A 26,040-nucleotide genomic window follows, 5' to 3' on the forward strand; every position below is an offset into this window, starting at 1 on the left:
AATACGCGCACACCTTAGTTAATTCGGAAAATTAAAAAAAAAAAATTAACCATATAAAGTAGTAGTTATTACGGTTATATTCGGATTTAAACCGTTAGTTTAGGGTTTTGGTAGCATTATGATTGTGAACATTTCCCAGCAAAAGCAGAGGCCTAGAGCTGCCCAAAGGAGTGCGCAAAATAGGCTAAAGAACCGACCAGCGGGGCATTAATGTAAGTGGACGGTTCGGATTGCTCGTAATCCGATCGCTCATCTGGGAATCCGTCGTTCTGATCTGGCCCTCCGACCACCGCGCCGACGAGCACGTTAGGGTTGGGGGAATCGGAATCCATGGCGGAGAAGCCGGAGGAGCAGTCGATCTTGGCTGGATGCTCTGCAATCGACGGCAGCGACGAGCCTCTGTGGTGGATTCTCCGCGGGTAGCGGCCGCCATATCCGACCATGTATGACATCTTCAATGGATTCTCTCCCAGCAGGTAATCGATCTACAAGCAGAACCCAAAAATTATTTAAAATTTTGAAAAAGTAAAATTAAAAATTAAAAGAAAATAATTGAAGAATAGGAACCTGTTTCTGGGCAATGGCTCGTAGAGCATTGGGAGTGATGGTGCGGCCGGCGCAGTGGGCGGTTGTGTGAGCAGAGGTTAGGTACTTGGCATAGGTTAAGAGTAGAAATGAGGTTGAGGTCACATACTGCATGTTGCTATCACCCATTTTATATAAAAGACCTCCTACATTCGTATTCATTCCACTCTATTACTCAATCGAACAAAACCCGTATTTTTTGAAAAAAATGAAAGACGAAACATAAATCATAGATCAACTAACTCGAACCCTTTCATAAACAAGCTCATAGTTAATAGATATTGTTCGTTTTAGCTCATTATGTATCACAGTCAGCTCATGATTTTTAAATGCGTCTACTTGGGAGAGGTTTTTATACCCTTACGAGAAATGTTTTGTTTCCCTCTCCAACCAACGTGAGATCTTACAATCCATCCCTTAGGGGTCAGCGTCTTTGCTGGCACACGGCCTGATGTTTGGCTCTATACTATTTGTAATAGCCCAAACTCACCGCAGGTAGATATTGTCATATTTGGTCTTTCCCTTCCTGGCTTCCCCTCAAGATTTGTAGCCCTACTTTGACCAGTGCTTCACATCGTTCGATGACTAGCTCCAATACCATCTGCAACGCCCCAAACTCACTGCTAGTAGATATTGTCTATTTTGGCCCGTTACGTATTAAAGAGAGGTTTCTACACACTTATGAAAAATATTTTGTTTCTCCTCTCCAACCAATATGAGATCGAACTGAATTTAAATATTAGAAAAATACATAAATTAAAATAAAATAAAACGAAGAGAGACCTGGGGTGTATCGAGCAGAGGAGAAAGGAGCGCCCGGTACAAGAGAACATATAAAATTATCAGAATGTCCTTTATAATCCCGAAGAGACTTCACATTTTGGATTAAGAAAGCCTGAAAAAGGAACAAAATTGGTTACGTTTAAAAATATCGACAGAGATTTAAAGTTGGATGACCTATTTAATGCAAGAACCTTGGAAAGAAGAATTCTTGCTCCAACATGCTTATTATCCCAACCAAAAGTGTTATCAAGTTCTCCACCTCCAAGAATCTGCCCATTCTCTTGAATGTAATTCAAGTAGCTACCATTCTTTGTAGCTCTGTGTAGCCAAGCAGCGCCCCACAGCAGCTCATCCTGCCATTCTCAAACAAACAAACAGATAATCATCTAATCTTCTTCCTTCATTCTCAATTCTTCATCAAAAATTTCAGCTCCATGGTGATAATTTACTTGATAACCAGAGAAAGAGCAGTAGAAAGGGCAGACGAAATCCTTGAGTCCATTGCTGTAGGATCCTCTGTACTTATCACCAAACTCGAACACCTATTCAAATCAAACACCAATTAAGGCCGTTTAGTACGGTTCTTGTAACGGCTCAAGCCCACCACTAGTAGATATTGTTCTCTTTGGGCTTTCCCTTTCGGGCTTCTTCTCAAGATTTTCAAAACACGTCTACGAGGAAGAGGTTTCCACACCTTTATAAAGAATGCTTCGTTTCTCTTTCCAACCGACATGGGATCTCACAATCCCCTCCATTCAGAGACAGCGTCCTTGCTGCCACACCTCCTAGTGTCTACCCCCTTCGGGGCTCAATCTCCTCGCTGGCACATCGTCATGTGTTTGACTCTGATACCATTCGTAACAGTCCAGCTCACTCCTAGCAGATATTATTCTCTTTGGGCTTTCCCTTTCCTCTCAAACGGATGTGGGATCTCACAATCCACCCCCTTCAGGCCTAGCGACACACCGCCTAATGTCTACCCCCTTCAAGACTCAATCTCCTCGCTAGCACATCGCCCCGTGTCTGATTCTGATATCATTTGGAAAGCCCAGCCGACCACTAGCCGATATTATCCTTTTTGGGTTTTCTCTCACTTCCCAGCAAATTTTTAAAACGCGTGGACTTGGAAACCACCACGTGGGATCAAAATTGTTGGTTTTCTTTACCCTTATGGCCCTTTTAATTAACAGCTTGGAGTAGGAGGGATCGGATCTTCTGAACACTAATGAAGCAGAAGCAAGAGCAGCTGCAGTTTCAGCTGCCACTTCAGAACCAGGGGAGTTCCTGTCTATTTTCAACACTGTTCTTGGTGTGTCCATGTCTTCTGGCCTCTCCCAACAAACATGGTCCTTGTTAGCATCCCCCACCTGCAAAATGACCCGAAATCAAAACTAACCTCGTTCATATCTCCACAATAATATGATATTATTCCACACCGACCTGAACAAAAACAGTGTCCGGAAGAGCAGTGGCTTTGAGGAGATAGTCAGTGGCCCAACGAATAGCTTCTTTAGCATTATTGAGTTCATCTCTCATAACCCCACCAAACTCAACCACACTCCAAGAAAGCATGGTGGTACTAAAAGCCATAGGAAACCCAAACTTCACATTATCCCCAGCATCATAGTACCCACCAACCAAATCAACCTGTTATCGTCGTAAATATCCGCTTAGATTTTACGATAATTTAACATGATATTAGATCAAATGATTCGACTTACGTTCATTGTTGAGCCATCAAATAAACCGGAGTCTTTCCTCCAAGCCATCTTCTGGCTTGGAGGGAGCTTCCCGGACCTCTGGCCTTGGAAGAAGAGGATAGATTTGGCAAGCGCGTCTCTATAGTTATGAGGGCTAAAACGAGGGCGACGATGGTGGCCGACCGTGGCGAGAGAGGCACCCGAAAGGGTGAGAAGAAGGTAAAAAAAGGTAATAAGTTTGAATGAGAGAGGAGAATGAGGCATGTTTGGTTGAGGTGCAGATGATGGTAGCTATGAAGAAGTATTTATAGAGCAAAAAGGTACAAAGAAAAACGTTTATCTTTTGGGTCAGTTAAGAGTGATCATGAAGTTCATGTTTATGCCAGTGCATTAACAACAAAAAGATGTAATTTTTTTAAAAAAATTGAATAAACTAAGAGGTGTGGATGATATTGAAGATCTTTGAGTTCATAGACTAAGTCACAAAATGGTTGGGTGATGCCCATAAAATCACTCCAACATTACCAAAATTTTCCCATCCTTTTTTTGTATGACATATCCAACACATTGTAGCTCAACCCATCTTCGATATCTATTCATATATATCCGACATAGAACTATTCGGATCGAGTTTCGATTTATTTAGCAACTTCAAGTATTAAAGACCACTGATGTATATTTTGGACTTGTCAATTCAACATCAAGAGAATTGTTTCTGATGTGAGATCCAAAAAGACTTAGTTGATCTTATAGAGAAGCGGTAGGGAGAGGTAGTCTATAGACTCAAAGGCCAGACCTTGAGAGTGAGAGGAACGTGTCCCCTTGAGAGTGAGAGGAACGTGTCCCCTGAGGCAGACACGGCCAATCTTTTAGATGAACTTAAGATTAGTTTAAGTGTAGTAGGGACGATTTGTATCTTATCTTATCTACTTAAACAATTTAATTTTAAAAAACAAAAAACGGAAAAACAAGATTCGAGGAACGAACAAGATCGTAGAGAGGTCGGGAATTATATAGAGGACAAAGAAAAGGATGATGGGTTTGAATTCAAAGATGAAATGTGGTGAGAAAAAGTGGATGTTTTTGTTAGAAAGGGGGGAGGGGGCTTCCATTTCCATGTGCATCAAATAATGGTTACTCTCTCCCACCACATGCAGAAGCATCTGCATTTCCATGTTTTCTTCTTCTCTACCTTGCATGCTTCTCTGTAAAACACAGATCAAAAGCTGACACACACACACAAAAACAAAACAAAAACAAAAACAAAAAAAAACCATTCCAAGTCGAGTCGCAAGTAATAAGGTAGATTTCTTCCAAATTTGAGTCACATTCCTGCCCCTTCTAAATTAGATTACGCTACAACCCAGATCACCATTTTGATGGATATACAACTTTTTCACTAATGTCATACCAATTTTGTTGATATGGGTACAACCCATTAGATAAATTACATTACATAGAACTTTTTCACTAAATAAATTACATTACATAGAACTTTTTCACTAATGTCATACCAATTTTGTTGATATGGGTATAACCCATTAGATAAATTACATTACATAGTTCGTTTTAAAGATTGACATGGGACGTTCTAAAATGGGGTACTATTAGACGCTTATTGGCATTCCAGTCTTTCCTCCTCCTTTCACGGCATTCCCTACCCGAGAGAGAACTCAATGTTTCTTAGTCGTAAATATATGAATAGGACGAATCGCCCCATGATTTACTTAGAATAAACAAAACAATTAGAATTAAGCTCGTTATTTTCATTATTTCATTGTTTTCATTTAAGCATAAGGTATAAATTGAAATGTTGAATTTGATGAAACATATAGATTTTTATAAGAAAAAGACCCAAAAGGCAAAAGAACATGAGATGGCAATTACCCACAAAACAGGTTTTTTATGTTTCAAAAGCTTATTTAAAGTTTTGATGAAACATATAAACATCTCCCTCTAAGCCAGCGATTTGGGTCCTCCATACAAAAGAAATAGAATAATAATAAGAATAAGAATAATAATAATAATAATTATAATTAGTTCCCTTCACCCTGGGCAATCTTGGAAATGGTCAGCGCAATTTCACACAGCTTAATAAACACTTCATTCCTCTCCGTCAGCAGTGGTGGGCGCTCGCTGCCCAACTCGGTGCCACACGTGCGCACATCCGTGATGGCTATATTCACCCATTTCTCCAGGTCCCCATACGCCTTCACCGTCAGCGCCGCGATGGAGTCGTCCAGCTGTTGGGACGCGTCTAGGTACTCGTCGAGGCAGTCCAGGAGAGCCTCCTGCACCATCGGCTTGGACAGGGTCGAGTCATTGAACATCACCTTGATGCTCTCCGAGATGTCCGAGGCGTTGGAGGAGGCGAAGCGGAGGGCCACCAGGGCTAGCCCCGTCTTGTCCGCCGGGTAGCTGTTGGGGTCCGAGGTCAGGGAGTCCACGCACAGCTCCTTGTGTTTGGTTTGGCTACACATTTCCTCGATTAGGGCCATCCCTTCCTCGACGGGGCGGGTGGCGTCGTGGCGCTTTGCCGCCATGCACAGGCAGAGAACTACCACAATGGCTGAGACGAATTTCATGGCTACTGCGGTTTTTTGTTTTTTTTTTAATTTATTTGTTTTTTCGTTTATTTTTTTATTTTATTTATTTATTTATTATTATTTTTTTATTTTTTTTGGAGGGATGGCGTTGAGGGAAGCTCTTGGAAAATTGTTAATAAATAAAGCTTTTTTTTGGAGGTTAAAAATTAAAAATAGGAGGATGCCCGATTCTTCCGCTTATTTTGCTTGCATTTTGTTTCTTAACCCAATTTTAGAATATTTAGTTTTTTTTTTCTTTCCTTCCTATTAATTAGGATGATCCGTTTTTTAAATTATAATTAAATTAAATTAATAAAAATATCTTTAAACTTTCTATTTATCTAAATAAAAATCTAAGTTTTGGATAATTAATAGCATGTTTGAAAGATACCAATTTTAAAAAATAACATAAATATCTTTAAATTTAAAAAAAGATTTATTCTTTTTTCTTGGACATAAATTATTTATCTATTTGAGTGTTGAAATAACTCATTTCTTTAAACTTATCTCGGAAAGAAACACCTTAATTAAAACAAATTATCTATTTAGGTGTTGAAATTTATTATATTCATGTGTGGGTATTGTTAGACGAACATGACTCTCCACAATGGTATGATATTGTCCACTTTGAGTATAAGCACCCATGACTTTGCTTTGGGCCTCCCCAAAAGGCTTCATACCAATCGAATTAGTATTCCTCACTTTTAAACTCATGATCATTTCCTAAATTAGCCGAGGTGGGACTTTCATCATCCAACAGGTATAAACTATTCGATTCAAGTATATGCATGATAATTAGGTCATGAGATTTTATTGTAGACCGAGCTAGGGGACCGAGACTCTAGTCGATAAGAAGGAAAATATGCTCGGAATAGGTGTAAGAATATAATTTTTAAAAAAATCGGTCAAAGTCAAACTAAGGGTAAAACTATTGAGGATTATTGGAAATGAATCCCAAATTGGTTAATTTAGTGGAAGATCATGGATTTATAAGTGAGGAATATTATCTTGATTAGTATGAGACATTTTCAGAAATTTAAAGGAAAGCCATGGTAACATAGTTATGCCATAAACTTAATCATGTCAATAAAATCCTCAAATATTGAAGAAAGAATTGTATGAACACTTGTGCTCAACGTGGACAATATCAATATCATACCAATCATTTTGATATTTAAGAAGAGAGGAAACAAATGAGAAATGAGAAATTGCGAGAAAATAAAAAGGAACACGACAAGACAGAAATCGAGAATTTTCTAGATGTTGAAAATTTGATGGGTATTCGACTTTGAAATAAGATTAAAAGATGGGCATATAATTTTGGCAATTTTGAAAGAAAGATGATAAACAGGTGAAACAATACACCAATGCAAATGGAGGTCAAAATTTGTTGAAGAAGTCATGAATGTGAGTATTGATTTCATGAGGCCTTTCTTCGTGGACGAAGTGACCAGCATCTTCTACAATAACAACTTCCTCCAGCAATGGCACGTCCCTTTTGAATCCCCCATTATGGATATATTCCTTGGCTCCTTCAAAATGATATGTTATGTCCAAATCTCCAACGATGAATTTCACGGGCACCTGAATCTGTGCTCCCGTCCATGGCCCTGTCAGCTCCCAGGTTCTGCAATAAACATCAATTCAACTCACATATCATAATCAACCATCAACGTTATCAGCTGCCTTCTATAGCTAACAATATGTATTTCATTTCTAAGCGAGGAAAATAAACACAAATTGTAACCGCTCAAGCTTACCACCGGTAGATATTGTTCTTTTTGGGCTTTCCCTCAAAGTTTTTAAAACGCCCCTCGTAGTGAGAGGTTTTCACACGGTTATAAAGAATGTTCTGTTTCTTCTCCAACCAAATATGGGATCTCACAAGCACCTCATTCGGGGCCAGCATACTTGCTGACACCTTTTCCCCTCTCCAATCGATGTGGGACCCCTAATCCACCCCTCTCCAAACCCAGTGTCCTTGCTGGCACATTGTTTAGTGTCTACTTACTTCGAGGCTCAGTCTCCTCGCTGGCACATCACTCGATGTCTGACTCTAATACCATTTGTAACAACCTAGCCTACAGAGCTATTGTCATCTTTGGGCTTTTTCTTTCCGACTTTCCTTCAAGATTTTCAAAACATGTCTACTAGTGAGAAGTTTCCACACTCTTATGGAGAATGCTTCGTTCTTCTCTTCAACTGATGTGGGATCTCACAATGAATAAAGCATATATATATAAACATAATATACGTATACGGTATACGTATACATATACATGTATATGTACATATACAACTTTAGGTTAAGTAGAAATATAATGTTGTGTAAATCGTTGCACAAATCAACAGTTTCTTGCCCTGAAAATGCATCAGAATTAAACAGAACATGCATTTAATGTCGAAACACAAAACCATTGTTGAACTTAGAACACAGAGAAGAGTGTAGGATTGGAATGGTATTAACAGAGAACTTGGGATGTAAATAAACATGGCTTACAGGTCAAAAGCGCGATAGTAGTTCAATGCTCCAGTGAAGCCCGTCTCCTTAAATTTGGAAGCATAATGGTTGATATCCTCTTCTGTCAACCAAGATGGAAGGCTTTCAGGCGGCGGGATCGCGCGAAATCCGTACTCTTTAGGCAAGCATGGAGCATGAGTACTTCTATTAGATAGTGTTACCTTGAAGAGTTGAGCTGTGTCGATGCAGAAAAAATCTGCTTCTGCCTCCCCTGGAACCTGTTACAAATCAATCTACACTTAGTTGTCCTAGATGCCATGAATGTACTATAGAACCACAATCAATTCATTTGTATCTCTCCTGCTTGCATGAGCCATCCCCATGTTTCCAACAAAAATGATATCAGAAATTGCTCTATTAGTTAATAAAACATGGTCAATCAGTAGAACAGACTTTATTTTGATATCAAAGTTCGATATGGCTCTCAAAATTTGATGAATCAAACAGATGATGAATCAAAATTCAGATGGGACTCTCTCTAATCTGCAACTTAATGAATCAAGAGAGAATCACAAAAAGGTCAAAAGGAATGTTCCAATGGTACTCGACTGTCAACTACAACTTCTCCACAACTCTGTTTCAGGAAAGTTTGCAATCACTTGCAGAAGAGAAGAAAAGATTAGTAAGATTTAACAGCTTGTAGATCTGAAATTAATTTTGTCAAAGATGAAACAGTCAAAAAGCTGTATAGAACTTTTGAACATGTTAAGAAAAGCAATATTTTAAGGTTTGATTCTTCAACAGTACAGTGATTTCACATAACTAGGGTTTCGATTGTGTATGTGAGTGAGTGTACAGATCAAATCTACACCAGAACACTAAAACCCTACAGCTATGAGCATCAATAGTAGAAAACAAATTGATTACACTATATATCCAACTACAAGCAACTAAGATGAACACAGAGATTAATCGAAATCAGGACCAAAATCAGCCAGGAATAAAACCAATTAAATCTCTTCTTAGAAGTCAATCAAAGTTGAGATTCACCTGAAACCTGCACATATAGAAATCATCACCATACACAGCTCTGAATCGTTCGATGAAAGAAATTTCCGGATTTCTAGGGAAGAACTGAACACTCAGATTCACCAAGGCCTTGATTCTATCAGGTCTAAACAGGCAAAAGTACCACGCGATGATCGCCCCCCAATCGTGCCCTACAAGAAACACCTTCTCAATCCCAAGCTCATCCAAAGCCCCAACCAAATCGCCGACAATATGGAGCGCAGTGTAGGAAGTATGCGATTCCGGAGAGTCGGTATCGCCATAGCCGCGGAGGTCCGGCGCAATGGCTCGATATCCGACGGAAGAAAGGTAGAGAAGCTGGTGGCGCCATGAGTACCAGAGCTCGGGAAAGCCGTGGAGAAGAAGAACGACGGGGCCTGTGCCTATGGAGGCAATGTGCATTTTGATGCCATTGGTGTTGATGGTGGTGTGTTCAATCGCATCCATGGCAGTTGCTCTCTCTGGTTCTCTGTTCAATCAATTTCTTTCCGACAACTATTTATAGATCGGCGTTGAATGTATTAAGATCATTTTCGCCGGAGAAAGAACGGCCTCGTGAATCACGTGCTTCTCCTTCTTCCTTCTCAAGTCAACATTATTAAATTTTGGTTTTCGATTAGTTCATCGCCAGATTGTTTATTTTATTTTATTGTTATTTAAAATTTATCTAAAAAACTGCATTTAAATTTTAGTTTAATGATTCCGTTGTTAACGGTAAAAGTACTTTTAGTATTTTTAAATTTCTAAAATAAATAAATAAATAATATACGAGAGTTGAAGGATATATTTTAAGAAAAAATGAGACTTAATTTTTATTTTTGTTCAAAACCCTAAACCCTAAACCACAAATATCATTTTAACTTTTAAAAGTGTTTAAAAAATACTCTTAATTAAAAAAAAAAAAAAGTTCAAAATTATTTTCAACGTTTTTTTTTAATCCTTATCGTAAATACTACGTTTAAAAAATAGTCATATAAGATTAAAAAGTTTGGAGATAATCTATGAAATGTCGATAGACAATAAAAAAAATTAAATTTTTTTTGTAAGGGTAAAGAGTGTTAATGCTATTTTTAAAATTTTATAGATATTTTTTAACCTAATAAAAATATTTTGAACATTATATTGTGATTTTTTGGTTGACCCAAACCAGAAATATTATTATTAACTAGATAATTTCCATATTTATGTGTTGGTTGGAGTAGTCGTTTGGCATTGATATCTCTTGAATATTCTATCATTCTATTATTTTGTTTATTGTTTATTTATTATTTTATTATTTTGAAGATATTCATATATTTGAGTAATTTTTAAGTATGTTAATTTTATTTTACTGATTCTTAAATCTATTTTTTCAAATTAAGAATTTATGTCTTTGTGTTAATAAAAAACGACCATAGAAAATAACTTTCAATTCTTTTAAATATATTGTGACACCCGAATTAAAAAGGAATTTATGTCTTTTGTGTTAATAAAAAACCACTATGGAAGATAGGAAATAACTTTCACTCAGAAATAGAGTTGGATTAGATTGAGAGATTTTTTTTACCCAACCAAAAGTTGAGGTTGGTTGTAAAATATATTAAAAGTTCACCAACAAACTCAAATCAATCTATAATTATTCAAAAAGAAAAAATAAATAAATATAAATAAAATTGTAATATATTATTTTAATTAAAATATACTTACTTAAGATTTTAAATTATTAGAAAAAAGAATATATAAATTGAGATATAATAATAATATTGTAATAAATAGATAATTTAATAACATTGAACACTATAGACCTTTGTTTGTATGTATAAATCATAATTAATAAAACTATCCTAAAGTATATTCTTAAACTAAATAATGGTTTGTAATACAACAATATATTTAAAAATAGTATAAAATATTTGAATAGTTATTTAAAAATAATTTAATTGTAGGTATTATATAATAAACAATATATTTAAAAATAGTATAAATTACATGAATAGTTATTTAAAAATAATATAAAAGAAATTAAAGAAACACGTATAAATATATATAAAAAAACTAAACAAAGTAATTAAAAATAATAAAATAACAAAATTTCAAAATAATATAAAATAAATTAAACAAAATAATAAAAAAAACATGTAATTTTCTAGCGTCAAACTCGGGCGTGAGTCTCACTAGATCAGTTAGCTCTGGCAAATCCATTAATACTGAAAAAATCTTAATATATTTTTATTTGGCTCGAGTCGAACTTGAGGGTTTTGCTCCACAAACTCGAAACTGAACCGATTTAATTCGGGTTCAGAAAAATGAACCCAACCCTACCCTAAATGCTAATCTAACCCAACCCAACTCAACCCTTATAATTCGGGTTGGGTTGGTCTGGGTTGTTGGGTTGAATGTACACCCCTAGAAACGTTTAAAAGAACTAAAAGTTAGTATCTATACTAACAAAGTGCATATTCCTTTTCGATGGTTCAATCATAAGAATTCTATAGTTAAACGTGTTTTAGCTAGAGTAATTTTATATTTGGTGATCTGTTGAAAATTTTCGTAAAATATATATGAGTGAGAACAAAACATGTTAAGAATCCGTCTTAATCTATGAAAGTAATCTTGAAATAATGTCGGTAGAATATATATTATATTAAAAAAAATTCTAATGAACCGAAAAATTAAAATAAAAAATCTATATATAACACCAAAATGATGAAGCAAAGACCAAAGAGATAATGTGTTGTATAAATGAATGAGGACATTCATACTAAGCGAAGAGAGCCAAAAAAAACGTGTCTTGTTAATGGATAAGGACATGCACGTGAACATTAGTAAGTAAATTTAAAATGGTATAAATATTTTATTTTTATTAAGTCACATTATTAAAATAATTTCACGTATAATTAATTGATTCAAATTAAAATTTTAATTAACAGGACGTTTTCAATAAATGAAATGATTTCGTTTCTCCACATATCACAACCGACAAACCAAGCCCGGTCTATATAAACCGACCACCCAAACCACATCCCACACCACATCCAATCCAATGGACTCCATCCACCACATCACCGTTAAAACCAACGGCATTAAACTGCACGTCGCCGTCGCCGGAGCCGGGCAGCCAGTTCTCCTCCTCCACGGCTTCCCGGAGCTCTGGTACTCATGGCGCCACCAGATCGATTTCCTCTCGTCCACCGGGTATCGAGCCATCGCCCCGGACCTCCGCGGCTACGGCGACTCCGACGCGCCGCCGTCCTCCGACAAGTACACCGCCCTGCACATCGTGGGGGACCTGGTGGGGATGCTGGACGAAATGGGGATTGAGAAGGTGTTTTTGGTGGGCCATGATTGGGGCGCCTTAATCGCTTGGTATTTCTGCTTGTTTAGACCGGATCGGATCAAGTCCGCCGTGATTTTGAGCGTCCAGTATTTTCCTAGAACCCCAACGCCCTTTATTCAAGGCTTCAAAGCTGCTCTTGGGAACCAATTCTACATGGTCCGATTTCAGGTAACTTCCGTGAGTCCACAATAGTATCATATTGTCCACTTTAATAGTAACTCATACTAATAAATATTATTTCTTAAATCCATAATCAACCCTTTAATTAGTCGATGTCATAATTGAACAGGAACCCGGAAAGGCGGAGGAAGCGTTTGCATCAGTAGATATACGAGACTTTTTCAAGAACATATTGTCAAATCGTGACCCACGAGCTCCGTACTTACCTGGTGAAGTCAAATTCGAAGGGGTTCCACCGCCGCCGCTAGCACCGTGGCTCACACCTCAAGACATCGAGTTTTACGCCGAAAAGTTCACCGAATCCGGGTTCACCGGCGGCCTCAATTACTATCGGGCTTTTGACCGGTAATAACCATCATCACTTATTGAGAATTTTTCTGAGAATTATTGAGAAAAGTAGTCGTACAAATACTATCTTCAGTGATACAAAGTCAGGAGAGCTTATGCTATGTTTGAGGTGCAGGACTTGGGAGGTGACGGGGGCATGGGCGGGGGCGCAAATACATGTGCCAGTGAAGTTCATAGTGGGGGATCTGGATCTGACGTACTATTTTCCAGGAGCTCAGGAGTACATCCATGGCGGCGGGTTCAAGAGGGACGTGCCTGGTTTGGAAGAAGTGGTTGTAATGAAGGACACCTCTCATTTCCTGAACCAAGAAAGGCCTTCTGAAATCAACTCCCACATCCATAGCTTCTTCAACAAATTCTGTTGATCTTATTCCTCTTCTATGTGTGTGTGTATCAAATAATAAGGATTTTAGACACTGGTTGTCTAAATTTCTCACTCCTGCACTTTCAAATACAATAAATATATTTTCATTTCATATATATTATATATTTCAAATGATTAATTAATTAAACTAAATAATTCTTTCATTTTCATTCATTCATTCCAGGTCACTAAATTGTATCCCTAGTACTTAGTAGACTAAAGGAAAAATAAATGATATTTATTACTCAATACATCGAGAGTGTCAATCATGGTAACGTTTTGTGCATTTTTTAAAAACATCGTCAGCTCATATCTCTTTTGAAACTCAATCAAATGTCACTGTTCTTATCTCTATAGATTCTGTTTAACTAGATCTATTAGATCTGTGAAGAAGCCCGTAGAAAAGAGTGGTCCCACCACGTGAAAAAATATATATTCTTGAAAAATAAAGAAGTAAGAAAAGATAAGAAGAAGAAGAAAAGGAAAGAGGGAGGGAGGGAAGGAGAAAAGAAAAAAAAAAAAGAATATTTTGACTTTTCTCTTCTTGAGTCTATTTTCGAGTCATTTTCACTCATTTTATTCTCTCGACTTAATTTAAGGCATATTTAAGGAGTTTGATGGAATTTAATTTTTTTTGAAAGACTCGAATCCGAGCAAAAAGTGTCGTACAATCCAAGCAAATGGCACCTTAGAACCTTGGATTTAGCTATGCTTGTAATATGCATGAAAGTATGATATAAGAAGCATGTCATAGAAATTTGAGCCTAAAATGAGTTCGTTTGATATATGTAAGAGCATGTTAAACGTTACGATGCACATTTGTCGAGAAATGAATTGTTGAGCTATGATTTGACATACATTGAGAGCATACCTTTAGTATGATACAAAACATGTTATAAGAAGTTTATTATAAATGTTTGAGTATAAAATGAATTGAGATGATACATGTTGAATGTTATCATGCATGTTTACTAAATCGCTATGTTGTGTCTCTATTTCATGTGTTTATGATGTATGCAGTTATATGGGGACAATTAGGGATTTACCAACTAACGTCTAATTTTGAAACTGACTCAATTTCGAATAACTAAATTGGCCCATGACTATACCCTGTGGGGACTATTGTAAAGTTTGCTAGGTAGCTTCCTGTAGTGAGCTTGTCACAAGTCGTAGCGTAAGAGTTTCGTCGTTCATAATCAATATTTAACTGCATAGAAAATTTTAAAATAAAATATTTTAAAATAATTGTTTGTACAAATTAATTATAACATTAATGTGTTATTAAAAAGAAGGTAATTTGAGTTTTTCATTTTAATTGAGATATTCATTATTTTTGACTTACATACAATAATTGAACATTTGTGATGCAAAACGTGAAATGGAGATTTGTCTTTTTTTATATTATTATTCAAATACATTTAATGTAACGCTGATGGTCAATCCGGCACGTGTTGTCATCTTCCACTAGTTTATTAAAATTTTAATTTATTACTGCACGTTAATAATACCGGAATTAGAATTTTAATAATATTTTTACCAGAATTAGAATTACCTTAAAATAATAAATGTAATAACTTGGGAAAAATAATAATAATAATATACGTACGAAGTTAATTAAACTCAACGGAGGAACATTAGTGGATTTTTCGTTTAAACTTCTGAGTCTTTTTTTTTTTTTTTAATTAAAAGTTGAAATAATTATATTTAACGCTTTACAACAACATCCGACCTTAGCTCAGTTGGTAGAGCGGAGGACTGTAGTTGATCGCAGGTTAATCCTTAGGTCGCTGGTTCGAATCCGGCAGGTCGGATTCTCATTTTTATTTTGTTCATACGTCTTTCTATAAACAGTTTATAGTCCTTAGGTCGCTGGTTCGAATCCGGCAGGTCGGATTCTCATTTTTATTTTGTTCATACGTCTTTCTATAAACAGTTTATAGGAAACTAAATGAAACAGAATAACTCAAAAAAATCTAAAAAAACTCCTAACCCCGTCGCAACATGGTGGTTTCCGTCAAAGTGAAATCGTAAGTCGAACACGACTCTCCACAATATGATGTTGTCAATTTTGAGCATAAACTCTCGTGGCTTTGGTTTGGACTTCCCAAAAAACCTCAAACCAATAGAAATAACGTTCCTTTGTTATAAACGCATGATCATTCCTAAATTAGCAGATGTGAGACTTTCATCCAACAGAAACGACGATGGTGACATCGGCTGTGTGGCAGTAGTGGTAGCACCGGCAACAGAGACCCTCCGATTCTGACTGCCGTTAATTTCTCGACTCTCTCCGCCACTTTAGCTCTCAATTCTCTACATATTCTTAGTTGTTCAAACAAACCTTCTCATAGTTCTAGCCAACAAGATTCTCATAACCCATAAACCTTACTGCCATTAAACCGAAAATCAACCCTTATCTTATATGGTATTCTGAAGAAAGATCCTCAACTTCATCTTTACAACTTGTATGAAACCTAATTTATATCTTATGTAGTATTCACGACATCTTTCGTAAACCCTACTCCGCTAGAAGTATGTAATTATATTTGATATTTTAAGTATTATCTTATCAATAATTCATAACTATATATTTTTTTAATTTATTTATAAGGAGATAAAATATTTTGTAATTTAATATAATATAAATTTATTAATGAATAATTGAGGTACATGCATTTAGCTAGAAAAGGGTTATTTTTCTCTCCATTATTAGATTCTGCATTCATTTACATTTGAAATCTAACTCTTGATTTGACATGTATTTAATCCAATTAAATTACTCAGCTTTATCATTAACCATCCTTCTCTCTTCATTGCACTCTCTTTCGTCATTTTCTCTCTCCCGACTATTTTTGAGTTATATGCAATAATTGAACATTTGTGATGCATAACGTGAAAGGGAGATTTATTATTATTATTATTATTGTTATTATACATTTAATCTAACGCCAATGGTCAATGATGCGAGCCGTGCCGTAATCTGCCACCCAGTGATTAGTCAACCATCTCCACTAATTTATTACAATTTTAATTTATTAAGCAACCAGATGACGAGGCACAAAATCAAAATGATGAAATTAAAATATATATACTTTATATTTTATAATTTTGTAAGAGTAATATGAACTGAACCCCCAAAACCTATGCTGTTTCCAAGATCTGTAGCTTCTTAGAATTTGGTACATGTATTTTGTGGGTACAGATCATGGGAACTGACGGCGCCATGGAGTGGATCACAGATCAAAGTCCCAACAAAATTCATAGTGGGGGATCTTGATTTGGTGTACCATCTTCCAGGTGCGAAGGAGTATATACATGGGGGAAGGTTCAAGGAAGACGTGCCGTTTCTGGAAGAAGTGGTGGTGATACAAGGAGCAGCTCACTTCATCAACCAAGAAAGAGCAGATGAAATTAGCTCCCTCATTTATGAGTTCATCAACAAGTTCTGAATCTTCCTCCCTCTTTGCTTCACTGCAAGCTCGTTTTCGTTTTCATGGCCGCTGCAACAGCTGCAATGGACGTAACGGCGTGCCCTTTTCAGTTACGTGATACAAGTGTGTTGGCTTAACGTTTATTGCTGTAGAAAGAGACTATAGAATAACTAATCAGAACACCTTAGAACTCTACGACATACCTCACGAGATAGTAAGCTCTGAAGAGTCGCACCCTAAGACCTAATGAAGCGGACGAAAGCCCTAATAAGAATGAAGGATGAGGAACTATGAAGCTATTGAACCGAAACCCTAAATTGAGCTTGGGTGATTCTAGTTGAACCTAGCGGATGGTCTAAGAGAGCATATGACTTAGTGATGTGACATCAAAGTATAAAACAGGACACACGAACTAAGAATCTACAAGCAAGCTAAGTAGTTTATTCTCATTCATGCTACATTATTCCTTTTTAAATGAATATTAAACGGCATGGTCGAGGCGAGGATGTGTGCGAGAGACAGTGTTATAAAGGTCGAGATAAATTTATATCTTGGTTTTTGGACTCTTACTAGTTTTCAATGTCTATTTTTAGCTGTCTTTTGCTCATCATGCCCTATGTCTTTTATATGCCCTATGTCTTTTATATGAATTTGTAAGGTTTAAAACTAATTCATAATTAATGCATGCAGTCTTAATTATTTTAAATTAGGCATAGTTTTAAAGTTTCACGTTAGTTGGTGGTGGCATATGGTCCCATCTTTGTCCAACGTTTTTTGTACGAATTTGTAATGTTTAAAACTAATTCATAATTAATGCATGCACGTGTTAATAATTTCAAATTAGGCATAGTTTTAAAGTTTCACGTGAGTTGATGGTGGCATATGGTCCAGTCTTTTTTTGGTGGTGGTATATGGTCCAGTCTTTTCTTGGTGGTGGTATATGGTCCAGTCTTTTTCAAGAGCGACTCAGCTCAGTTGCAAGTATTTAATAATTATAGAGCCAATATATTTCTTAATTATATTATAATGTGCTATAAATACTCGCTTAATGATTTAATTATTAGGTGATGAAGGCGTAAGTGTGAAAGAAAATTCTTTATATTTAACGATCCTATTTATCACATTTGAGTAGGAATGTAAAATGGTTTTGAAAATATAGTTTCGTCGTTACACCCAAATAAGATAAAATTCACACCTCGGAAATTTAAATTAGAAAAGAAAAATAAATAATAATAATAAAAAAAAAATGCGGATAAGCCGTGGCTATGTCCCCGAAGCTTTCTATTTAAACCGAATGCAGAGAGACAGAGAGAAGTACACGGTGGAGAAGTAACAAAACGAAAGCCATCCATGGAGGAAATCGAGCACTCCACCATCGCCACCAATGGCATCAACATGCACGTCGCTTCCATCGGCTCCGGTCCGCCGGTCTTATTCCTCCACGGCTTCCCTGAGCTCTGGTACTCATGGCGCCACCAGCTCCTCTTTCTCGCCTCCAAGGGCTTCCGAGCCATAGCCCCCGATCTCCGCGGCTTCGGCGACTCCGACGTGCCGCCGTCTCCCTCCTCCTATACGCCTTTCCACATCATTGGAGACCTCATCGGCCTCCTCGATCATCTCGGAATCGATCAAGTTTTCTTGGTTGGCCACGATTGGGGCGCGATGATGGCTTGGTACTTTTGCCTTTTTAGGCCCGATCGAGTCAAAGCTTTGGTCAATTTGAGTGTCCATTATACTCCTCGGAATCCGGCAATCTCAACTCTCAGCCTTATCCGGAAATTACTCGGCGACGATTTTTACATTTGTAAATTTCAGGTAAAAGCGATTGAATGTTCGCAGTGTTTTGTGGTTTCTGAAATTGAATGAATCGGTCGCATTAGGTTAACTGATGAATCGCTAATTGTGAGATTTGGTTTAGAAACCTGGAGTGGCGGAAGCCGATTTTGGATCTGTGGATACGGCTACGATGATGAAGAAATTCCTGACGATTAGAGATCCACGCCCTCCGATTATACCTAATGGATTCAAAACACTGAAGACTCCAGAATCCTTACCGCCGTGGTTAACGGAGGAGGATATCGATTACTTCGCCTCCAAATTCGAGAAAACTGGCTTCACCGGCGGACTCAACTACTATCGTGCCTTTGACCTGTGTGAATTTACAAATTTAGCTTGATGAAATAGATTTCTCTGTTCTTATTTTTCTAGGGCCAAGAAACCGATATTGTGTTTTTGCTGATTGATTGCAGAACCTGGGAGATGACAGGGCCATGGACTGGAGCACAGATCAAAGTTCCTGCGAAATTCGTAGTGGGGGATCTGGATATGGTGTACAATTCTCCAGGTGCGAAGCAGTACATTCACGGCGGCAGATTCAAGAAGGACGTACCACTTCTGGAAGAAGTGGTAGTGATGGAAGGCGCAGCACACTTCATCAACCAAGAAAAATCAGATGAAATAAGCGCCCACATCTATGATTTCATCAACAAATTCTAATTTCTGGATGGATACTCAACTCCTCTGCTTTACTCTGCTTATCCTTTCCATGGCAGCTCTGCAACTTTCTTATTAGGTATGTTTTCATGTGATTGTTATGTTAAGTTGGTTGAAATGAGAGGCAAGATGAGCTGGTGACAACAATAGAATAGACAACACCAAGTGGGAAATATATATTATATTATATGAATTTAGAGTTTAATTTTTGTTAGTGAGTTAATGAATGAAATTAAGTTAATTAATCCTCCATTATTGGGTTTTGGTGGTTGGATTGTTTTGTTGCATCATTTGGGTACTATAGTGTTGGTGATATGCATCTAAACACACCCTTAACCCTTGATTTTAAATTCCTTAATGGTCGGATGATGAAAGTCCCATATCGGCTAATCGAGGGAATGATCATGGATTTATAAACAAAAAAAAATACTCTCCATTGGTACGAGGCTTTTTGAGAAACCCAAAGTAAAACCATGAGAGCTTATGCTCAAAGTTTGACAATATCATACCATTGTGGAGAGTTGTGTTCGTCTAACAATGTTATGATAAATCCACTTCAATAATTTATGAATATTTTAGTTAAATTAAAAAAAAAAAACACGAATATTATTGAGAGATTACACGGTGTATAAGCGTTGTTGAGGGGATGTCGATGCTGTCAACTTCGATTAATAATACGACAAAGCAAGGCCATATGAGGTTTCACAACACGTGGTGGCTTTGTTTCACACATGTCAAATCTCTTAACCACAAGCTCCGTCATTTTGTTCCATGTAAATTAGATAGAGAAAAGAAAATGTAGTCCCCTAATGAAAGAGACTATTGAATAACTAATTAAAGATATCTTAGAACTCCAAAACACATATCTTAGGAGAAAATAATTTTTGAAGAGTTGAACCTTAAGACATAATGAAGCGATGAGAGCCCGGATAAGAATGAAGTATGAGGAACTATGAAGTTATCGAACCGAAACTCTACGTTACGCATGCGTGATTCTAGTTGAACTTAGATGATAGTCTAAGAGAGCTTCTGACTTAGGAATATGACATCAAGGATAAAGTTGTAACACGCACTCATTGACCGCTCGAATCTTAGGAGTTACTAATGAGACAAATAATTTGTTTTAAAGACTTGACCATAAAACACAACATTACATTATTTACAACCGTCACCATAAAACCATGTACTTTTTACAATTCCTAGCACATAAAACAGACTTAGAAAAAGATTCCTAGTAGTCTTTAGCCCACCTATTTTGTCTTCGGTTGCATCTTTTTTATCTAGAAAGAAAAATAAAATAATTTTGATAAGTAATTAATTTATTCCATAAACTTGCCAGGCAAGTTTTATTACTTATCTCTCAAACTATTTTTAAGTTTTATTCACCCTTGATTTTTTGTTTGGACCATTTGTTCATTAAAAAGTATTTTAGTTGTTTCTAGCTTATGTTACTGATTCTGCTTATTTAAAATTTTTGGACTCGTATGTAAAACTCGCTCTCGGTCAAATACGGTCATTTACTAATTTTTATGGCATCCTGTAATATCATATAAACCAAGGGCTAGGAATCCTCATTATTCCTTGTAATATCATATAAACCAACGATTAGAAATCCTCATTGTTCCTAACTTAGCACACAGCGCGTCGGTCAGGAATTTCGCGAAAACTTTCTATTAACATATACAACATGCTTACATCATCTTAGGCAAGCAATCACTCGGTACAAATAAATAATCATATCATCAATGCACTTATTACTATTTTAAGCTTTTAATCATATAATCAACACAATTTCCTTATTATGTACAACTTAAAACGATAATCTAACACAATTTCTCCCGATTACACTGTATTTAACCATTTTCAAGATAAGTATAGGTCAAACTTTATAGGATAGGTCAAGAGGAGTCAAACAGGAACCAAACAGAAGTTGCACGTGCCAATGTTTCTTGCCTCATGCGCTTGGGATTCGCCCAATCGCACACTCCAGTCGGCCTTCCTCACACGCTTGCGTGTGCTGCATACGCCTCGCCTGTTAATCCAAATTTGATCCTAATTCCTTCTACAAATGTGTAGATTTTCCCATTGTTATCACAATCTTTATACCACAACCTATTATTCAACATACATCAAGTTATCGAAATTTAAATCTTCGATTCGTGGGTTTTCTTTACTTTCATATAAACGCCTAAAACCACTTAACTCTTGAGTTTCAGTCGTCGAGAGTTTCCACAATCGTTCCTCTAACGTCAAGCTTGCATCCCGACACGACAATGCATTACATATATATTTTTTTATTATTTTAGATTATTACAGAAATAGGACCACAAAACAATTTTAACCAACACATATGAAATGCAGACAAATTAAGAATTAAGAATCTACAAGAGTTTATAGTCATTCATGCAACATTCTTCCTTTTTAAATTAATATTAAGCAGTATGGTTAAGGCAAGAACATGTACGAGCTGCAATATTACAGGGGTCGAGATAAATTTGTCTCTTGATTTTTCAACTCTCGCTGGTTTTCAATATTTATTTTTAGTTTGTCGTTTGCAAATCATGTGCAACATCTTTCGTCAAAAGTATAATATTCTCGTGCAACACCAAACACAATTATATTTAATTTATATTAAATAAAATTTTCAAACAAACGATCTCTTCCCGAGTCAGTTAACCTTATTATTATTATTCTTATTCTTATTCTTATTATTATTATTTATGCTATTAGGTCGTCCATGTTATCCTCTACTACAAGTCTTAGGAAAGCAAGGGGTACCAAAACTTTTATATTTAATAATTAACTTCCTTGTATTTTTATACCTTTTTTTTTTGTATTTTTTAATTATATTTTTTTTAATAATTAATGTGCGAGTGTGAAAGATATTTCTTTATATTTAAAAAACCTATTTATCACGTTTGAGTGGGAATCTGAAATGATTTAATTATTTTCATTAACTAATTTAAAGTTTTTGTCTTTATCTTAATTTATAACCAATTATGGAATTCAAATTAGATAAATATTAATAATTTATTTGGTTGGATGAAGGGCAACTTGGGTATTTTAAAAAATAATGGTTAATAAAGTGAAAAAGGAGATTAAATATAAATAACTTACATCTTCCTTTAAAAAAAAAAACCAATGATTTAAAATAATAAAGATGCTTTAAGTTAACAATTCAATAAATTTTAAATATTTAGAAAAAGTTACGATAACTTATACTTTATACTTGTCGTTCATGGTGGGTTAGGGGTTTGAACCAATCTCGACACTTCCCCTTCATCAGTGGTAGCTCTAAAGCGGGTCGTGTTCACTAACGGGCTATCCATACCCTACTTCCTTTTTGCATTAAAGGGCACATATTTTGTTTAAAAATTGGTAAAATTTTTGGGAATTTTTCTTTAGTTTCAAAGTTGATATCTTTAAAAAGATAAAAAAACGTGCAAGATCTCAAGTTGGATTTTGAGTGTTCTTTAAGATGCTTTTAAATTATTGAAAGTTTTATTCTCTAATTCTTGATTATACTTTTCAATTTATCGTAATAATGGTTAATTATTACCGTGATTCATGATTCTTACTTTAACTTGTTTAATTCTTTTGTTCTTTATCTTATTTCATTTTAAACTTATGACGTCTAAAGAGAGGTACATAAATGAATTGAGATTACGTCTGAAAAGAGCGATCCTGAAGAGAGAATGACTTGAAAAGACTTGAAGGAAATGAAATTTAATACTTTTACCAACAAAGTACATATTGTTTTTCGGTGGCTCGATCATAGAAAATTCAAATTTAAGGATGTTTTATGAGTAATTTTATGTTGGGTGTCTTACACGAGTTTTCCTAGGATGCATGCTAGTAAATTATGTGGGGATATTTTTTACTCTTAAAATTAATGATTAAATAACGTGACCATGTCGTATGAGATAAAAGGAAATGCCGGAATACATAGGTGTTAAATCTGAATTTCAATTCTAATCAAAATCTCTATTTCAGGTAGAAATGTCAAATAAGATGAAAAACAACCCTTTCATTAATTGGAATAAGGGAATGTTTCTCAAGTCAGTGTTATATGTGTGTGTATATATATATATATATATTTATATTTCTTTGCTTTTTGTATAATATAATTAAGATTTTGATTCCATATTTTACGTTAAGTCCAAATAACAAAAAGAGTAAGTAAGCTTAAAAAGGACATATTTTTATTCCTTCTTTCATTTTTGTTTTTGGTTTTTTTTAGAATATTATATTTGTCAATATCACCTCGAGGAATGTTCTTTATTTATAATATCAAATAAATTATAAAATATAGAGAAAGAACAATAAATACAAATGGAAAGAGTAATAAATTTATATAAAATATTTGTTTATATTTGCCTGACAGCGATATAATTACTGATATGAAACAAATATTTAGAATAGTAATAATAATAATTATTATTATAATAATTATAATTATAATTAAAAAAAAAAAAAAGTGGGGGATAAGCCGTGGCTATGTCCCCGAAACTGTCTATTTATACCGAATTCAGAGAGGCGGAGAGAAGCACGGTGGAGAAGCAACAAAACGAAAGCCATCAATGGAGAAAATCGAGCACTCCACCATCGCCACCAATGGCATCAACATGCACGTCGCTTCCATCGGCTCCGGTCCGCCGGTCTTATTCCTCCACGGCTTCCCGGAGCTCTGGTACTCATGGCGCCATCAGCTCCTCTTTCTCGCCTCCAAGGGCTTCCGAGCCATAGCCCCCGACCTCCGCGGCTTCGGCGACTCCGACGTGCCGCCGTCTCCCTCCTCCTATACGCCTTTCCACATCATCGGAGACCTCATCGGCCTCCTCGATCATCTCGGAATCGAGCAAGTTTTCTTGGTAGGCCACGACTGGGGCGCGATGATGGCTTGGTACTTTTGTCTCTTCAGGCCCGATCGAGTCAAAGCTTTGGTCAATTTGAGCGTCCATTATAATCCTCGGAATCCGGCAATCTCGCCTCTCAGCCGTACCAGGCAATTCCTCGGCGACGATTTTTACATTTGTAAATTTCAGGTAAAATCGATTTTATGTTCGCAGTGTTTTGTGGTTTCTGAAATTGAATGAATCTGTCGCATTAGATTAACTGATGAATCGCTAATTGTGAGATTTGGTTTAGACACCTGGAGTAGCGGAAGCCGATTTTGGATCTGTGGATACGGCTACAATGATGAAGAAATTCCTGACGATTAGAGATCCAAGCCCTCCGATTATACCTAATGGATTCAAAACACTGAAGACTCCAGAAACCTTACCTTCGTGGTTAACAGAGGAGGATATCGATTACTTCGCCTCCAAATTCACGAAAACTGGCTTCACCGGCGGATTCAACTACTATCGTGCTATTGAGCAGTGTGGATTCACAAATTTAGCTTGATGAAATAGATTTCTCTCTTCTTATTTTTCTAGGGCCAAGAAACCGATCTTGTGTTTTTGCTTAATGATTGCAGAACCTGGGAGCTTACAGGGCCATGGAGTGGAGCGAAGATCAAAGTTCCTACAAAATACGTAGTGGGAGATGTGGATATGGTGTACCATTTGCCAGGCGCGAAGCAGTACATCCACGGCGGCGGATTCAAGAAGGACGTACCACTTCTGGAAGAAGTGGTAGTGATGGAAGGCGCAGCGCACTTCATCAACCAAGAAAAAGCAGATGAAATAAGCGCCCATATCTATGATTTCATCATCAAATTCTGATTTCTGGATGGATACTCAACTCCTCTGCTTCTTATCCTATCAATGGCAGCACTGCCATAGCAATATCATTTTCACATCCAGTTTCTCTATCTTATCAATTTCATCACTAAAATAAGTTAAATTATAAGTTACTCTTCGAATTCTGAACATTAATTCTATTTAATTTTTCTCTAAATTTTTAACGGTAGACATAAAATTTAAATTTATATATAATAAATTAATTAATTTTAAAAAAAAATTAAAAACCTTCAATTATTTATTTGTTTTATATCATAAATTTATTTATTTATTTATTATTATCGCCAATATTTGAAGGAAAAGAAAAATTAAATCAATTTGTAGTCTGTATTAAAATGATTGAAGGAATGGGAAAAAGGTGTGAAAGCAGTGAACACGTTTCACGTGTTGTCTTGATCAAACTTTGTTTCATCCAATCTCCCTTCACTTTATTTCTAACAACCTTCACTTCATTTCTAACAACCTGTTCTTCACTTTAATTGTAACAACCGCATTAAAAAAATGATAAATAAAGCAAAATTAATTAAATAGTTTAAAAGAACAGAGAGAAAAGAGAAAAGAGAGGGAAGGTTGTGAACAAAAGAAAAAAAAAAGAAAAAAGAAAGGAAACACTCTACTTTGATATCGACATGGTTAGATATTGATGTTTGTATGATGACATGTGTCATGTGGTTCTACCACAAAAAGCATTCGGAGCAGAAGTCGACCCTTCCCCACCATAATAGCACCACCTAGCTTCGCAGCATCGATCTCGTGTCTGTGTCATATGTTTGATATGTGTGAAATGTTTATATAAACATATGACTATGATACGTTTATGAAATGATATACCTTCGTGAAGTGATATGACTATGATATATTTATAGAATGATATGATGATGATATGTCTGTGATATGATACGACTATGATACGTGTTGTGATGTGATGTGCTGATAATACGATATATGTTATGGTGTATCACGTTTGGCGATATAATACATG

At 36.0% G+C, this 26,040-nt stretch overlaps 6 protein-coding genes and 1 non-coding gene across 8 annotated transcripts; 4 read left to right on the forward strand and 3 right to left on the reverse strand.

Annotated features, from left to right (window-relative positions):
* Window positions 1-22: 22 nt before the first annotated feature.
* On the reverse strand, window positions 23-3,354 carry LOC111441537 (endoglucanase 17-like). Its single transcript, XM_023078576.1, has 8 exons — window positions 3,090-3,354; window positions 2,809-3,015; window positions 2,535-2,735; window positions 1,818-1,910; window positions 1,560-1,721; window positions 1,369-1,480; window positions 568-731; window positions 23-485 (listed from the first exon to the last, which is right to left on the reverse strand). Exons 1-8 carry the CDS (start codon window positions 3,330-3,332, stop codon window positions 153-155), a joined length of 1,515 nt encoding a protein of 504 aa, XP_022934344.1. The 5' UTR covers window positions 3,333-3,354; the 3' UTR covers window positions 23-152.
* LOC111441541 (epoxide hydrolase A-like) lies at window positions 1,614-25,129 on the forward strand. Of its 2 annotated transcripts, XM_023078580.1 has the most exons (5): window positions 1,614-1,618; window positions 9,402-9,405; window positions 18,134-18,636; window positions 18,740-18,972; window positions 19,071-19,556. In XM_023078580.1, exons 3-5 carry the CDS (start codon window positions 18,172-18,174, stop codon window positions 19,315-19,317), a joined length of 945 nt encoding a protein of 314 aa, XP_022934348.1. In that variant the 5' UTR covers window positions 1,614-1,618; window positions 9,402-9,405; window positions 18,134-18,171; the 3' UTR covers window positions 19,318-19,556. The 2 variants fall into 2 exon arrangements, with proteins under 2 accessions (XP_022934348.1, XP_022934349.1); XM_023078581.1 differs by lacking the exons at window positions 1,614-1,618; window positions 9,402-9,405 and adding an exon at window positions 25,034-25,129 and having other exon boundaries at window positions 18,132-18,636; window positions 19,071-19,310.
* LOC111441544 (pectinesterase inhibitor-like) lies at window positions 5,070-5,653 on the reverse strand. The gene has a single exon (XM_023078585.1). The coding sequence runs from the start codon at window positions 5,651-5,653 to the stop codon at window positions 5,105-5,107; it is 549 nt and encodes a 182-aa protein (XP_022934353.1). The 3' UTR covers window positions 5,070-5,104.
* LOC111441539 (epoxide hydrolase A-like) lies at window positions 6,935-9,756 on the reverse strand. Its single transcript, XM_023078578.1, has 3 exons — window positions 9,165-9,756; window positions 8,154-8,392; window positions 6,935-7,280 (listed from the first exon to the last, which is right to left on the reverse strand). Exons 1-3 carry the CDS (start codon window positions 9,627-9,629, stop codon window positions 7,034-7,036), a joined length of 951 nt encoding a protein of 316 aa, XP_022934346.1. The 5' UTR covers window positions 9,630-9,756; the 3' UTR covers window positions 6,935-7,033.
* On the forward strand, window positions 12,181-13,467 carry LOC111441540 (epoxide hydrolase A-like). Its single transcript, XM_023078579.1, has 3 exons — window positions 12,181-12,666; window positions 12,788-13,023; window positions 13,142-13,467. The coding sequence occupies exons 1-3, from the start codon at window positions 12,205-12,207 to the stop codon at window positions 13,389-13,391; spliced, it is 948 nt and encodes a 315-aa protein (XP_022934347.1). The 5' UTR covers window positions 12,181-12,204; the 3' UTR covers window positions 13,392-13,467.
* TRNAY-GUA lies at window positions 15,115-15,201 on the forward strand. Its single transcript is given in 2 exon segments — window positions 15,115-15,151; window positions 15,166-15,201. It is a non-coding gene; the product is annotated as a tRNA-Tyr (tRNA).
* On the forward strand, window positions 23,856-25,187 carry LOC111441542 (epoxide hydrolase A-like). Its single transcript, XM_023078583.1, has 3 exons — window positions 23,856-24,359; window positions 24,463-24,695; window positions 24,794-25,187. Exons 1-3 carry the CDS (start codon window positions 23,895-23,897, stop codon window positions 25,038-25,040), a joined length of 945 nt encoding a protein of 314 aa, XP_022934351.1. The 5' UTR covers window positions 23,856-23,894; the 3' UTR covers window positions 25,041-25,187.
* The last annotated feature ends 853 nt before the right edge of the window (window positions 25,188-26,040 follow it).

Source organism: Cucurbita moschata, unplaced genomic scaffold (assembly GCF_002738365.1).
Source record: "Cucurbita moschata cultivar Rifu unplaced genomic scaffold, Cmos_1.0 Cmo_Scf00004, whole genome shotgun sequence".
Classification (NCBI taxonomy): Eukaryota; Viridiplantae; Streptophyta; class Magnoliopsida; order Cucurbitales; family Cucurbitaceae; genus Cucurbita; species Cucurbita moschata.